Source organism: Urocitellus parryii, chromosome 3, assembly GCF_045843805.1.
Source record: "Urocitellus parryii isolate mUroPar1 chromosome 3, mUroPar1.hap1, whole genome shotgun sequence".
NCBI lineage: Eukaryota > Metazoa > Chordata > Mammalia > Rodentia > Sciuridae > Urocitellus > Urocitellus parryii.
The window spans coordinates 20,028,752-20,045,109 of NC_135533.1; the positions used below are offsets into that span (position 1 = coordinate 20,028,752).

Here is a 16,358-nt window from a genome sequence, read left to right on the forward strand (position 1 = left end):
ATTTCAACCGGAGGCAATAGGAATGCAAAACAACAGTGTACATAAAACACTGCCAAAATGTTTTGATGCAAGTCACTAAATTTATAAATAGAAGGGATGTCCTTTCCATTTTAACCTTTTTATTTTCCATATTCTAATTGTTCTAAGTTATTTGTGTAGTAAAATCAGTTAGAGACATTCAAGGTCAAAATGGTTTTTAGGAGAAATGTCTATGTTTGTTACAACTACGGATATTTACCTGAGGCAGGATACAATCCAGGAAGAGTAGTAGAACACTTCAAAAAAAAATCACAGCATGGACCTCTTTTTGTTAGAGGTTTATGTGACTCCCCCTTAGACTGCTCAGTCAATGTCTCTTCAGACTATCAGGTTAGGATGATCACTGAGAGGAATACATTTTCTCAAAACTCTGAAAGGGATTTTGTCAAAAATAAATTCAGAAGGGTGGGGAGTGTTTCTAGAGACCATTCTGGAAGATATTATTTAAATTTACTTGTCATGAACATGCCTATTAATTCATGCACTTAAAAAGACACAGCTACTGATAATTCTCGAGTGTGGGTGGAATGAGGCTAGATGCTTGGGGGTGGGGTATCACATGCAAAGTAATAGTTACTGACATTTACTCATTATTAATATGTGCCAGGAACAGTTCTAAACATTTTACATGTGTTAACTCATTTCATCTTCATTAAGGCACTATGGTGTATTTTATTCACAGTTCATAGAAAATGAAGTGACACACAGCAGAGTTAATTTGCATAGTCACCCTGGTTGTATGCCTGACTCCAGAAACTACACTCTGAACCTCTAAATAGTCCTCAAGCTCCAATCTAAGGAACAGATAGAAAGCAAGCGGCTAAGTATCTAAGAATCTAAAGCTTTGGAGATGAATAAGCTTCACAGAAATAATTTAACTTCTTCCTTTCACAACCCAGAAAACTAGTTAAGTGATTTGCCCAAAAAAAAAAAAAAAGAAAGATACATAGTAGCTTGATTTTAATACTAAAAATGCAGGATACATCTAGGAACAAAAATTAAAGAAATTTGTATTCTTCAGAGACTAAAGTGAGTGTTAACATTTTCAGATTAACCAAAACTTAGAAGAAAATAATATTTATAACTTGAAAATAAAAGGAGGAAGAGGAGGGAAGAAAAACAAAACTCCAATATTGAGGACTTAGGAAGGGAGTCCTTATGGGTAATCACAAACTGCTAAGAGCCTCAAACCTGTGGAAGGAGATAAGAAGATTAGATTAGAGTAGTAAAAGCATATTAGGTTAGATTCGTTGAAATGTATAAACAAAACTGAACGAAATGAAATAAATACTAAAAAAAGTTATCTTCATCCTTATCTAACCTTCCATAAAACTACTCCTCTTTGTGTTTCTTTCTTAATAAATAACACCATTATCACCATATTGGAAAATTGGTGATCAGCAAAACTGTGTATCTCTTGCTTAAATCCTACAGAGAATATCATGTCCAACTGACTCTGCCTCCAAATTAGCTTCTGGATCTCTTCCATGTGTTCTAAAAACCGTCCATAAGGTTTCACTTGAAATAACAGCACAACTTGCCTCTTTGTCAATGATCTCACTGCACTCAATTCATTCTCCATCAGAATTTTTTTTCTAAAATCCAAGTCTGACTATATTTGCATACTACTTTCCTACTTCGACTCTTCAGAGGTCTTCATTTTATCCATAAGAGAAAATCCAAACTTTCTTGCTATGTTATATCAAAACCTTTGAGATTTGCCTGCCTGTCTCCCTGTCCAGGTCCGTTTTCCCACCTACACTTTATGTTTCAACACCAACAAAATGCCTACAATTCCATGAAACTCTCATCATCTTCTCCCACCTCAGTGAGTTCTCTCCCCTTGGTCAGCCGGTTAACTCCCCTTCCAGTTTACTGTAAGGAGGCTTCCTTTGTAACATCTTCTGTGACTTCTGGCAATGTTAAATAAGTGTCTTCTTCATGTTCCCAAAGTTCTTGACACATTCACTAGAACTTTAACTGTTTGCACATCTTCTCTTCCATAGCACCTAAGACCTCTCCTTCTTCAGGAAATGCTCCCGCAGCAGGACCTAGAATTGAGTTGACCTGGAAACTGATAAAGCAACTCAGAAGTGGGCAGGGTAACTATTGTTGACTCCATTATGTAGACTCTAAATCTAGAACTTTGAAAGGTAAACTGATGTGTCCAGTAAAAGTAGAATGAGAAATCATTGCTCCTTCCATTAAACTACAACACTCCTCAAGCTACTCAAAGCACAAACAGAGCCACACCAATATTTCATATATGAACATCACTAACTAACTGAACAGGGATATGTAAATTCGTTAACTGATGCAGAAATCAGACATTAATGTGCAAACAAACAGGGACTTATTTGAGCTAAGTGGGCATGAATATGCAAATGAACTGGCTGCGATTCAGTAGATGTCATCACAGTTCTAGGAATGAACACCCTATATTATGACTACTACAATATTCATGCAGCATTCGTACATACTATCATACATTACAGTAATATGGGCTTTTTGAGTTTAATTTGTGGGGAAGCCAAAAGTAACTTGATGCATATTTTCATCCACACCACAATCACAAGCTGGAAACCAGACGTGAGTACACAGAATTCTGCCATCTCCGTAATGAACCAAGCTGCCATCACCACTTGCAATTCAAGTGGAACATTCTACTTTTAAGCCATGGTACTTTAGAAACAGGTTAGGCTAATCCTTCATGACCTGGCCCCTGCTAATATGTCCAGCCTCATCTAACAGGGAGAGACTGACAAGATCCAGTAGTTGCACATAAAAACAAAGTTGTTTTGCTATAGAAATTTTAATAATGATGTTGCACAGCTATAACTCTTGAACGTCATTTAGAAAATGCAGTATATGATTATATTTAGTTTTTACTCGAGTAAATAATGGTCCTTACTTTCCTGTCCTCACTAGTACACATTGGTACTTATTGGTTCTTAATCTCTTAACTGTTAGGATAAACAATGGCGAATGTCATTCACAATAGCCTTGGTGTTCTTTCTATCATCTCTGGTTCCTGGAAGTAATACTATAATCAGTAGTTGTCTACAAATATTAACTCAGTTCATTAACTAATAGAAAACATTATAACCAATTCATTTTCTAAAGCTGAAGTTATGAAAGAAAAGCCCACACTCCGACACTTTCATACATTACCCAGGGCTTGCAAAGCCTGCCACTTCTTTCTTTACCTAGAAAACTTCTCTTCATTCTTCATAACCAAGCTTAAGCCTTAAAAATGTCCAGAAGCCTCTCTGCCTTTGCCAAATCCCAGCTGTACTCACAGTGCAGTTATACACATATATGTATAACTCCATCGCAGTGTGTATCACAGTGCTTGAATTAATTAGGATCAAAGAAGGGCTGCATATAACAGAAAATCAAAAGGCAGAGTATAGACTTCTCTCATACAGAAGTCTATAATGGTATGGTGGCTCTAGTGTACGAAGTAAATATATGCAATAAATGACTGTGATCTTTCCTGTTTTAAAAAAAATCTAAACTCAGCATTATATTCATTATGTAAACTATTAAGTTTGCCAAGAATATAATTTCTGTGGTACTAAAGGAAGTCTAAGGAAATGAGAAAAGCTGTTATTTTCACCTTATTAAAAAAACTAATGTTGCTCAGTGATAGAACACTTGCCTAGTAAGTGTGAGGCACTGGGTTCAAGCCTCAGTATCACAAACAAATAATATATATATATATACACACACACACATATATGTATATATATATATATATATATATATATATATATATATAATGTTAGCCAAATAATGAAAAAATAACTCATAACATTCAAAGTTTTCTGTTTCATCATGTTAGAAGTTCTTTTTTCTGACTTATTTTTAAAACCTTATAACCAAAGTATAGTATAGGTATAGAGAAATGCATTTGGTGTCACCTTTAAAACTCAAAACATTATATTTTGTAGCATTCCCTCTTTTCTCATAACTGTATGAATGAGTGAGTGAATAAACAGAATGGAATTTTTCTAAATGAGATTACATGTCACCAATTGGTTTTGCATGACAACCAAAGATCATGTCTCAATAGTAAGTAAGCTATATGCCTTTGCTAAGTAATGGGCTTTGTGATGGCTATATTGTACCCTCGAGATCCATTTTTTCATGAATTCTAGGTTCTTCCTAATGTTAGAATTAGCAGTGTTTTGTAGGTTACCATAAGAATTAAGAGTGTTTTAGAAAATAAATCTTCCGGGTTTCTGTTCTCGCGACTGAAAGGCTCAGGGGTCACTCCAGTTAAACTGGGCTAACTGGGCTGCATGAAATAACCACACAAGAGACACAATACCTTTTTCTTTGGGGTCACTGTGACGGCTCCTCTGACCTTAAGGGCCCTAAGAAAGAGAGAGAGCGAGAGCATGCGCTGACCCCTTTTATTGAGGAGAAGCTATTCAAATAAGGCAAGGGGGCAGGTTTCAGGGGACTGAGTCTATCTTCATGATGTCTACTGTCAGCAGGTTGACTGACACCTGGGTAGGCCACACCAAAGGGCACAGTAAGAGAAGGGAACACACACAAGGCACTTCCATGGAAGATTCTATCCTAAACAGAGCAAGGGATTATAATACAAAGGAACAGGTGAGCTTCACCCACCGGGCTGTAGCAAGACACACCCATGCAAAAGACACCAACCCTTGCACCCAAGAAGGGTGGGGAAAGCTCTGCCACATTTCTGTGACTGAGTGCCTCAGCTCCCAGCCGGGGAGTGTAACCCAGTCACGTATAAGGTTGGTCTCCCACATAAATCCTTTTTATATAAATTAAATCTACAACTAAAGAATATTTTTAATTAAAATAAATTTCTACACCACTGAGATTGAGGCTAACAAGTAGTATACTTAATAACAACCTTGACATAAAAATATTTTATTTCCTAAATGATTTCAAATAATGTATGATTCTGTTCATGACCTGAGGAAAGAATATTTATTACTTACTATTTCTTAGAACAGATGAAGAAATTAGCATTGACAATAGTTCTATTTATGTTCATAAGACAAATCTTACAAATAAATGGAGTAAGGTCACTCTTTTAAAAAGCAAGAATATAAATATACAATGAGAGAAGGACTGGATTTTTACCCACTATATTAGAGGCTAAAACAGAAAAGCTAACTGTGAAAGATAATTTTGAAATAATTACATGCAATTTTCAAAAGAAAAAACATATCTCTTCACACTTCCTGAATATTGTTAAATAATTATTAACAAAGTTATTAAGTAAAATTTAACAGGCTGCAAAGAATTTTCTAATCAAATTTCAGGATACAAAGCTCATAAGTGTTTCTCATACTTCAGGCTGTGGAACAAATGTGGAATATGAGTATAAAACTGCTGTACTACAGAGCATCCCTTCTTTTAACGAAAATGTCCCTGAAAATGTGTATGTAAGTGAAGTCTTGCTTTAAATGCTCCATAATAGAATATCCTGCTATCAAAGAGATTCCTATTATAAATCCTTTTGTAAGAAAGACAATCAATTCATGGTTAATAGATCTCAATATTTTTTTAACCTCAAGGCAAAGTATCTCCAAATAGATTAATTGCATACAATATCATTACATATTCACAACCCCAGGAACCAATAATCCATGAGAGGAAAGCTTGGAAAATTCAGATCAGGTCAGTAAAAGGGCCAGTTTTCCCTGATGCCAGTACTTCCATATTTACCATGTAAAGCAAATCCTCTTAGCAAAGTCAGTTCTCAAGTGGCTAGAGCTTTACAGAATATATTAATGTCAGAGCTATAGAAATGTCACTCATTAAACTAACGGAGATAAAAATGGCACTGTAAGGGTAATATCACTGAATACAAACAGGAGTTAAGTAGTCCCAAGATACAAAAGAAACTGTAATCAAAACTGAGTACACCTTGACATTTGAATCAATGACCATTAATGAACTCTACCCATTCGTGAGTCTTACTATCCTTAAAAATTAGAGAAGACAAATTACAGACTCCAGATCTTTCTCTATTTATTAAAGCTTCCCCTAGAGTTTCTCAAATAAGTAGGATTGTCCTCATATTGAAGAAAATAAAAGAGTCTCCTTCACCATGTATACATGGTATATATATTTATGTGCATGCTAGGGATCAAACCCAGGGTCTCATACACACTAATCACATGCTCTATCACTGAACTTCACCTCAAACCCCTGTTGTATATTATTTAAGAGCCTAATTCAATAATTCAAGCCAAGCATCCTAGAAGCTGGTGTGTACCAATGAGTACCACTTCAATTCTGGACAGAGGGAAGTGTAGAAAACATGTTAGCAAGTAAATAAAAAATAGACATATTAAGAAAAGCATTATGAAAATACTTCTAAAAATGTTTTAATAAGCATAGAATGAAGGATTGGATAATGGAAAAAGTCAGGAAACAATAATGAGACTTAGGCAAGAGAAACAGACATAGAGATCATCTGTACCTAGGTAGTAGATAAAGCTTGGTCTCAGCTGAGGTCATCAGGGGAAAGTTAATAGAATGAGACTAGAGAATCTTAAGAAGAAATATGAGGAGAAAAAAGGGAAAGAACTGCTAAAAGATCAACTGAAAGAATGCAGAAAAGCAAAGAATATGCCATGATAGAAATCACTGCTGACCTTGAGAAGAGTCTACTTGGTGGACTGGGGTTGATAATTTCTTTAATTTAAATCAACATAGTTATTCTAATTTTTAAACTTGTAACTGAACAATATCCCCCTAAAGTAGTCAGGACTGATAAAGGCTCTATTTTTCATGGAGAAAATAGAGACACAATTGAATTGATTACCCTAAGAGCTTATTTTGTTCATGAGTAGCAATATTTTGATTTCTTTTAAACTTCATGAGATACAGCATTCATCAATTATCTTATTCTCCTGAAGAATTCGACATTAAACCAGAGAAGCTTATGTTCAAGGTAAACATTCATTAAAACTAGTATCTTTCTTCACCTAGAACACTTCTATATAGCTAAGCAGCACAATGAAGCATTAGAGAGGCTCAAAACAACAGGAAGTCGATGATTAACGTAGACACATACACAAGCTAGATTTCCACCTGTTATTTCACACACTTGGAAGTCGCACCCCCACCTTCTTGGCCCAATTGCCAACGGCAGACTATATAATGAACCATCTGTACCATAGCAGTTAGAGCCAATTGAGATGGGTTGATAATACCAAAGAAATCTCATTTTTACATTCTTTTACCCCATGCGTATTATTAGACTGAGTAACATTTTAATTGCATGATAAATTGAAAGCATTGGCAGGAACTTAACTTTTCTAAAATCTGAGCTTTTTAATTCTACTTTGACAGTCTTCGTGGTGGATTTCTTTGCTGCTATCCTGCAACAGAAGGAAAGGTTGACCCCACAAACCAAACCACTGGGAAGCGAAACCTATAGCTAGGTGGTGGTAATAGAAAAGACAAAAACCTTTTGCCAGTCTCTTATGATTTAACTGAACTATCCAATTATGTTTTTTTCAAGGGGAAGCTGAAATGCAGATCTCACTGTAGTCCTTGAACTAGTCAGATTAATGAAATAACTGAAAAGGGATGACAGTTTTTAATGGAAGATGGGTATGATTTCCTCTTTTTATTGCTACTGAAATGTTAAAAGCATTTGTCAGAAAAACTTTTGCTGCTATATGAAACAGCATCAAACTTTCACAAAAACTAGTTGGCTGATCCATGCTCTCATCAAATGTATAATGTATCACCTCTACTAAAATAAGTTTTTTAAAATATTATTTTAGTTGTCAGTGGACTTTATTTATTTATATGGGATGCTGAGAATGGAACCTGGTGCCTCACACATGCTCTACCATTGAGCCACAACCCCAGCTCCACTAAAGTACTTTTTAATGATTATCATGAACTTGATGTCTTTGCTAACTGTTTCTCTCATGTAACCAGAGATACTCCTCCTGTCTTGCTGAATAATGTAAGTGCAATAGACTTGTGCTTGAGACAGGCATATTTCAATGAATTACCTACAGGATGGGAAGGTTAGATTACAGTGATTCTTTAACTACCTCAAAGAATAAAATTTCTCTGCAGCTAAACTGGATTATAAAATGTTTTTTCAATTATATATAACAGTTTCCTCCTGGGTCAGACAGTACAATGGCAACTCTTCTGCTTCATAAAACTTGTATACAATGAAACTGCAGAGAAAAAAAAATATGCAGAGTCTTGACTTTCTTAGCCCATTAAGTCTCTCAAGTTTTCAATTCTGTTAACATAATAAATATTCAAATAATATTCCAAAGCCACAATAAGTAGTATAGTTGTTGCTCAACTTCAGTTTCCTTACATGTTCCATGTCTGGGACAATGGGACAAAATAACAAACTTGAAAGTGAATGGGAACCTATAAGGCTGATATTGAATATCAGTGTCCCACCTCCTTTTAGGGCCCTCCTCCCTCTCAATGGTGACCTCTCTATCCTACTTTACATTTCAACTGTCCTCTTCACTCTGTCACTAACTCAATTAGTCTCTATCAAAAAATTATTGCACTAGGCACTGTATGAACCACAGGAAATAAAATGTTGCAGAACTTCTGTTTTATGGCAACTTAAGCAAGTGAGCTTTGACCTATAGTATCCAAATACTCAGAACAGTAAAAATGTGTCATGAACACATTTCAGGGCCACAACCCCACAATATGTGTGTGTTTGCAGAAGACTGAGGAGAGAAAGAGCCAGGAAGGAAACTTATGAGAATAAGTAATGACTAAATTTACCTAAAAAGCTAATCATAAGTAGGATTTAGTCATAAAAGATAACACAAGGATAAACGAAATGTGTGTGAAAACTCTGAAATCACAGTACTAGAAATTAACACTGGAAGGGACATAAGAAGGTATATCATTCACTCTATGGTAGACACATTTTTAAACACATACTTTCACAACCACCTCATGGGATAGGTCCCATTACTTTTATCCCCTTTCAGAGAAAAGAAAAGGAGGCATAGGGGTCATGATACTTGTTCAAGAATGTGAGGCTAGTAGTAGAGTTAGATTTTAAAATGTGGATAGTCTGAGCTCAGAATCCCTTACTCTGCATTACCATGCCACACTCTCTAAAGAGATCATGGAAAGCTGAGGGCATCTGAAAATTGGGCCATGTGGCTACAGCACAGAGTGTTCACTACCCCTATTGTATAACAAAAAGAAGAAAGTGTGAGGAAACAGCCATTTATCCTGGTAGCTAATAATCCTTGATCTGGGTGACTGACAGTTTCTACTGCTGACCCATTAATTATATGGTCTCTTTTCATCTCAAAGCACCACATGAAATGCTTCACTATGGTGTGGAATATGGATACAATAGGAGGTTATATGGGGTAGAGCAGGGGACATATAGGAAATCTGTATTTTCTACTGAATTTTGGTGTGAATTTAAAACTGCTATTAAAATATTTATTAATTTAAAAACAATAAAATCATCAGGAGTCAAACTAAGGGGCAGGAGGAGGGGGTGAGGCTTTGTCACCATTAAAAGAATTTAATATAATAGAAGACAGGTAGAAAAAAACATTCCTTAACCACCACTGCAGAGAGACCAAAATCAGGACATTTTAAGGAAGATACATTAGCCCTAGATAACCTGCTATAACTCTAAGTGACATTTAAAGCATGATCCCAACTCCAACAAGAACATGTGATGTTACCATCATTTTATCCACACTTTGCCGCCCTCCCTACTCCCCTGGGAGGTGGCTGCCTGCTAGACCTGGGTTGTCCCCCTCTTTAACTGCTTGTCCAACCACAGAGCTGGTCATTCACAATTTTAACTATTCTCTCTGTACTCCTCCAAGAAACACACTGCATGCTTTCCAAAATGTATGCTAACATTTTAAAATTAAATAAAATATTGGCAGGCTAATCTCATTTTCCCAGTACCTTAGAACATATTTCAAGGCTTTCACTTTGGGTTACCATATATATAAGCAGTGGAACAATTACTATGATATAAGTGAGTGAGCAAAGCTATGTGAAAAAAATTAGAGATTATTAGACTAATCAGTCTAATACATTATTATAAGCCCATGTGGAGGTGGGATGACAGAAGTCTTCAACCAGAAAAGGTGACTGGTTACTTCACAGTACTTTGATGTGGAACTATGATGAGTCTTAAAAACTAAATATTTAATTGTGCAGGCTAGTCACTGAACAATGCTTCAAAGTATCAAAAACTAAAGTGTCATACCTGCCCCTCATGAACAAAATCCAGAATTCTAAAATAATTACAATAATTACTCTCTTCTCTTAAGTCCTCTAACAATTCTATACATACAATCTACTTAGTTACTCCTATGTACTTCCTCACATTGTTGGTGAGGTGTCTGTGTCTCTGTGGGTATATGTATAGATGTGTGAATACAGACATCTCTGTGAGTAATAAAATTGACAGTGGTCAAGTCTCTTTCATAAAATTGTATAGTATTTGTCTGTAACCTGTACATTTATTGTTATTACCTTAAATTATCTGTAGATTACTTATAATATCTAATATGATGAATAGGCTATATAAGTAGTTGTTATACTGCAGTGTTTAGGAAACAGTGGCAAAAAAAAAAAACTCCTATAATTATTCAGTATAAATGCGACTACATGCAGAACCCACCATGGACTGTGGAGGACTGACCACAGACAGACAGACAGACACACACACACACACACACACACACACACCTTACTTTCACAACTGAATCTTAAGGTTTTATCTTTTATTTCTTTGTACCCAACTTCAGTTCTTTCTAAATCCTATGATGTCTTACACTTAGCAGGAACTCACGAATCTTTCTTAATTAATTAATTTATCATAATTACCATTTTTTGATCCTAAAAGGAAATGTTATTAGTTTGATTTTTATTTATTTATTTTATATTTCATTTCCAAACTATTTTCCTCTGCAGATGTGCAGTAAAACACTCTAGTAACCACATATGGGTAAGAAGAATCCCATGTATCCCAGTCATATGGATTAGACCATACTACATAGAGGCATCCTTCTTCCCTTTAAACAATGACAGAGATTGTATTTGCTCTTTTCCAAATCTCACTTATGCTTGCCATATTATTGAAAGTGTTAAAAAGAAAACAATAACAAAAGGAACAGTAACAGTGGCTACCACAGAAGACTGGCAATCTACTGGACGGTGATTGGACTTGTATGCTAGCTAAGCAAGAAGAGCCTAACCACTTCTCTGTCACTTAGAATCCCTGTTTGAATGGTAGCATATCTGGAAGTCTTCTGACTGTACTAATAGTTTTATTTGCTTGGCAGGAGAGGCTGGGAAACGATAGAAGAAATAGAATATCAAGTCTTTAAATGTATTGATCTAGAAAGAATCTTCTGAATGCAGATCATGAATTCTTATGCTATAAACACTTCAGATCTTCCTCCAGAAAATTAATATTTTTAGAGAAGGCCCATTACCTACCTTGAAGTTCTCCACTCCGACTATAGAGTTCCCTTCTCTGCTCCCGCAAATAGGCACTCATACTGATAGCATGAGAGGACGATTCAAACCTGCAGTGAAACACAGGAAATGAGTGCTTAGTTAGGTGTGTCCAGTTCTGGATTTCCAAAAGCATTCTACTCTGGTCTGTGTGATGTTTGATCATCATGAAATTTTGGCTATATGGAGACAAGGCCAGAGACAGCTGCTCAGAGACCCCGGTTTATGAATGATATTCCAGGATAATCTCCCCTATAACAGTATTTATATTTTTTTTGTTTGTCCTCCATTTTAACAGATACAACTCTGATCTGCCTCTGAAGGCAAAGGCCTTCAGAAAATGATCAAGCTTTGCCTGGATTAGTACACATCCAGCAACAAGACCATGCTATAAAGTCATTCTAATTATGCTATTACCTAGCTCAAAACCCACCAGTAACTGCCAGTTGCCACCACAGGCTTATTTACCTCTCAGAGCAGAACTCATACCTTTCTCATTTCCTCAGGTGGAGGATTAGTACAACAGACTTCACTATAAATGATGCTGAATAATGAAATCAAATAAGTAAGGCAATTTTGGCATTTTGTTCTTAAATGCCTTAAAAATAATGTCATCAAATGGCTATAAATTTTTTGATCTGCCACTTACCACCACATAAAATATTCTCAAAACTACCATGCTACCAAGTGTTTCCAAAGGTTGAAAATATGAGAGACAGATTTACAATATAGAATGGGTCTATAAAGCTGAAATAAACAAAACAACAATGACAAACCAGTTTCAAGGAGAAATATACAAGTGAGGAACAGAAAACAACCTGTTAAACTCTGACTATATCAAACTGTAAATCCCTTAATATGCTAAGAGATTCCATTTTGAACCTGAGAGTTTCAAAGGCAGGATATTAGGCTGATAAAGAAGGTATCCTTCTAAGAATGACTGAGGTGTAAACAACATGAAAGAGCAGAGTGATAATGGGATAGGTCTCTGGCAACATGAAAGGAGCAGCATCATTCCCTAATTAGGTCTCTATATCCATTCCTAACAAGGAAGAGGAATACCAAGACTGTAGTGTGTGAGGCAAATACTTGGGTAATTTGATTCTCTCTCTGCACCCTACCAAGAAGGAAGGAAGGCAAAGAGTTCTGCACATCAAAAGTGCCACCTGCCAATAAAGTGAAGAAGAGATGCCACTGACCTCCAAAAAGCATGCTGACAGCTATTGATCAGAGATGGCAAGGGAAAAAAAATAAACTCTTGAGCAAAGAATACAGAGGCACACTTTCAATAGTAAGACAGAACTTAAATACACTTAATTAACCTTGGCTGAGGGCAATTAAAGAGGGTAATAAAGTCCTTCAAAGATGTGATAAAAACAGATTACAGCTCTCCAAAATCTTAATCCTTTGTGACTGAATATATTTTTACTACTCAGGATTTCTTTTTATGTTTGCAACAAGTCACAGATTGATATAATTTTATAGTAAAAGAGGGAATAGAGGTTACTCAGTCTCACCTTCTTATTTTATAGCCAAAGGCACTGAGGCCTAAGACAGGAGACCTGCTCAGGCATGCACGGCTCATTAATGGTGGAACCAACACCAGAAACAGGCAAATCTGTAATAACTGTATAATTCTGTGCTAGTGCTGAGTTTTTATCATTGTCCAATAATAATACATGTATAACAATTACTTAATTTAATTTGATCATTTCCAATAATTTGTTTGTTTTCCCCCCAATACCACAACCACAGAATAGTGGCTAAATGTTTGAAAATGTACACATGGTCTGAGGTTGAAAGTTAGAGGTGAGACCTAAGTGCTTGAAATCTAAAAACCCTGAAGATTATTTTCTGCAATAAACCTACATTCTAGAATGTAATAAAGGGGAAGAGAGGTGGAGGGGAGGAAAAAGTCTGGTTATGCTGCATCTCAGTCTTAGTTGCCACAATCAACCACTTCTTCCTTCCATTATATTTCTTACTTTATGCCATATCCCCAGTTCCATCTGGTGTTTTACTTTCTTACTCCCTCTTTATTTAGCTATGCACTCAAGAAAAGTGGCTCCCTCTCCAGTTGGAAACTTAGTACCAGAGATGAATTTGCCTGGTTTAAGACAACTTCAACTTCCAAGAGATTGGTTTAGAACTGAGCCAAAGACCCAATTCTAGAACCTGAGGGGAAATAGGAGAGGGGATATGCTACTGTTAGAAAAATATTAACAAGTGGATAATTAGTTATTACTAAAAACATTTGAAGATTTTAGACTATGTCTTACAAAATTAGTTAGTCATAGCATGTAATCTGTCAATAATACTCCTAGATATTAACTCAAATAAGTACAAACCTGTACATGGGTATTTATATCAGGCTTTATTCATAACTGCCAGAAGTTGAAAGCAACCAAGATGCCCTTCAACAGCTAAATAGATATATCAGTGTTGGTACATTCACACAAGGAAATATGACTCATCAAATCTAACAAGCCATTAAAAGAAGTAGAACAATCAATTCATACTGCTAAACAAAAGAAACCAGTCTGAAAAGATTATGTAAAATATGGTTCCAACTACAGGACATGAGGGAGAGGTGGCAAAACTATGGAGACTATAGAAAGATCAGTAGTTGTCAGAAATTAGGGAGGAGGTATGGAAAAGTAGGTAGAGCACAGAAATTATTTAGAGCAGTACAACTGTTTTGTATGACACTGTAATGGTATACACATGATATTATACATTCCTCAAAACCCCTTAGAATTATACAACACAAACAATGAACCCTGATGAAAACTAAACTATTAGTTAATAATAACATAACAACCATAACAGATATATCATACTAATGCAAAATATTAATAGGGAAAACTGCGGGGAGAGGTAAGAGAACACTCTATATTACTTTATTTACTTTTCTCTATAGCTAAATCTGCCCTAAAAAAATTAGTACATATATTAAAATGATTTTAAAAAGATGCACAGGAACTAACTCATGCTGTTTCCTTGGCATCACCCTCTTGATTGGAATGGAACTGATGCAAACACATTATAATCACAATAGAAAACACTACTTATTTCTCTGGTAAACGGAGGTAGAGACAGAAAGGGCTGGGTGCTTTATGATATTGTAGCAATGAATAAGGAAATCTCCATATTTCTCTACATGGTATGAAATAACGACTTCCCTATAATTCCATCTGTTCCATTTAACATCTTATATTACTTGCAGCCCAGAGCATTTAAACAGATACTGCATCTATTCAAGGAGTAAAACTATTTAAAAAGAATTGCAGGGGGAATCCAAGATGGTGGGTCAGAGGGAAGCGGTATTCTATATCATCCCACGACCCAGGTCTCAACTAGTAGGAATACTGATTTGCTGAGAGTGATAGAGAACCCCTCCATAGCTGATCCTGGGCATGAATCATGGCCACCATGCTGTGAAAGGTCCCAGGCCTCAACATTAGAAAAGGATTCCTGACAACTCGCCCACTTAGGTCTCATGGGTGACTTAATGGGACCACCGGCATCAGCACTTGCACAGAATTCCCAGACACCACTTCCACAAAGGACACTCATCCAATACGCACAAGCAGGAACTCTAGCCGCCACCCCCATGTGGACCCCCGTCTACCAACATGGGGCTCCTCTGGTCACCTCTATCTTGGGACTTGGCAATTACCATCATAGTCCACTACTCGTAGCAGTCTGCCTGCACCTGGGCACATCACAGGCTCTGAAGAAGCTGACAGCTGAATACTGAACATCACAGAGCTCATCTCTGAACGCATCGAACAGGCTCCCCCCACACAACCTGATGCCTCATCCCTGAAAGCAGCTGCCTCCATCTTGAGCTACCTCCATCACCATGTTTAGTTGGAGCAACTTCCAGTTTTGAACACCTAAGAGCCAGGTACCCATAGTTTTTAAATTCACCCCAATCCCAGCAGCCGCTAACTCAGCAGAGCAACTGTCCAATTCAGAACTGCCCTAGGTGACAGATGGTCAGGCACCAGAGTGCAACACACAAGACCCCTCCCTCCCCCCAGAGAAAGGTTCCTGATTAGGAAGGAGAAGGGAGAGCGTGAGGGAGACAGCTTTAGAGACTAATTTAGAGGGCAAGAACTATGAGGTCCATAGGGAAGACTAGAGATAAGACCGGGAGCCCACATCACAGAGCAGACCTCAAAGGAGATCCTTCAGGTGCAGCCTCCCAACAGGACCAGCGGGTGCCATAGCCCACTTGCAGGTGCCCTGAGCCCAAGACCAACCAACCCTTACATCCTTGGAACCCCCATCATCCTGGGGGCAGAGATACCAACTAAGAACAGACAACCCCACCTATTGGGTGAGAAGGTAAGCAGAAAACACACTGATCTCAAACCAAACAATCCTTGTTTCTTCCTTGGAGATGATTTTTTTCTTTCTTCTCCCTCTTTATTCTACCGCCATCAGATCCCCAACATATGTGAAACCAAGCACTGTGCATGAATTAGGATATAGAGCACTAAGACAACTGAATAGTATATTACAGTTGTGTGGTATATTCTTTCTTCTTTTGTTGTTGTTTTTTTCTGTTTTCTCTCCAATTTTTACTATTTTAACATTTTTTATTTTTCTTAATATATATGTGTGTTTGTTTAATGTACTTTGTCTTCCCTCTTACTTGTCTGCCTAAAATTACTTCCTCTCTATGTTTGTTTAATGTACTTTGTCTTCCCTCTTACTTGTCTGCCTAAAATTACTTCCTCTCTATTCTCCTGCTACTAACCTTCTTCTTTAGATTTCTCTTTCACACTTCCTGAGATATAATA

General features: G+C 36.7%; 1 protein-coding gene across 1 annotated transcript in view; it reads right to left on the reverse strand.

Annotated features, from left to right (window-relative positions):
• Positions 1 to 16,358, reverse strand: part of Exoc4 (exocyst complex component 4) — a 783,024-nt gene that overhangs the window by 544,003 nt on the left and 222,663 nt on the right. The window contains exon 9 of the mRNA XM_026392784.2: positions 11,530 to 11,618. Coding sequence (XP_026248569.1) covers positions 11,530 to 11,618 — 89 coding nt within the window. The remainder of the gene's footprint in view (positions 1 to 11,529; positions 11,619 to 16,358) is intronic.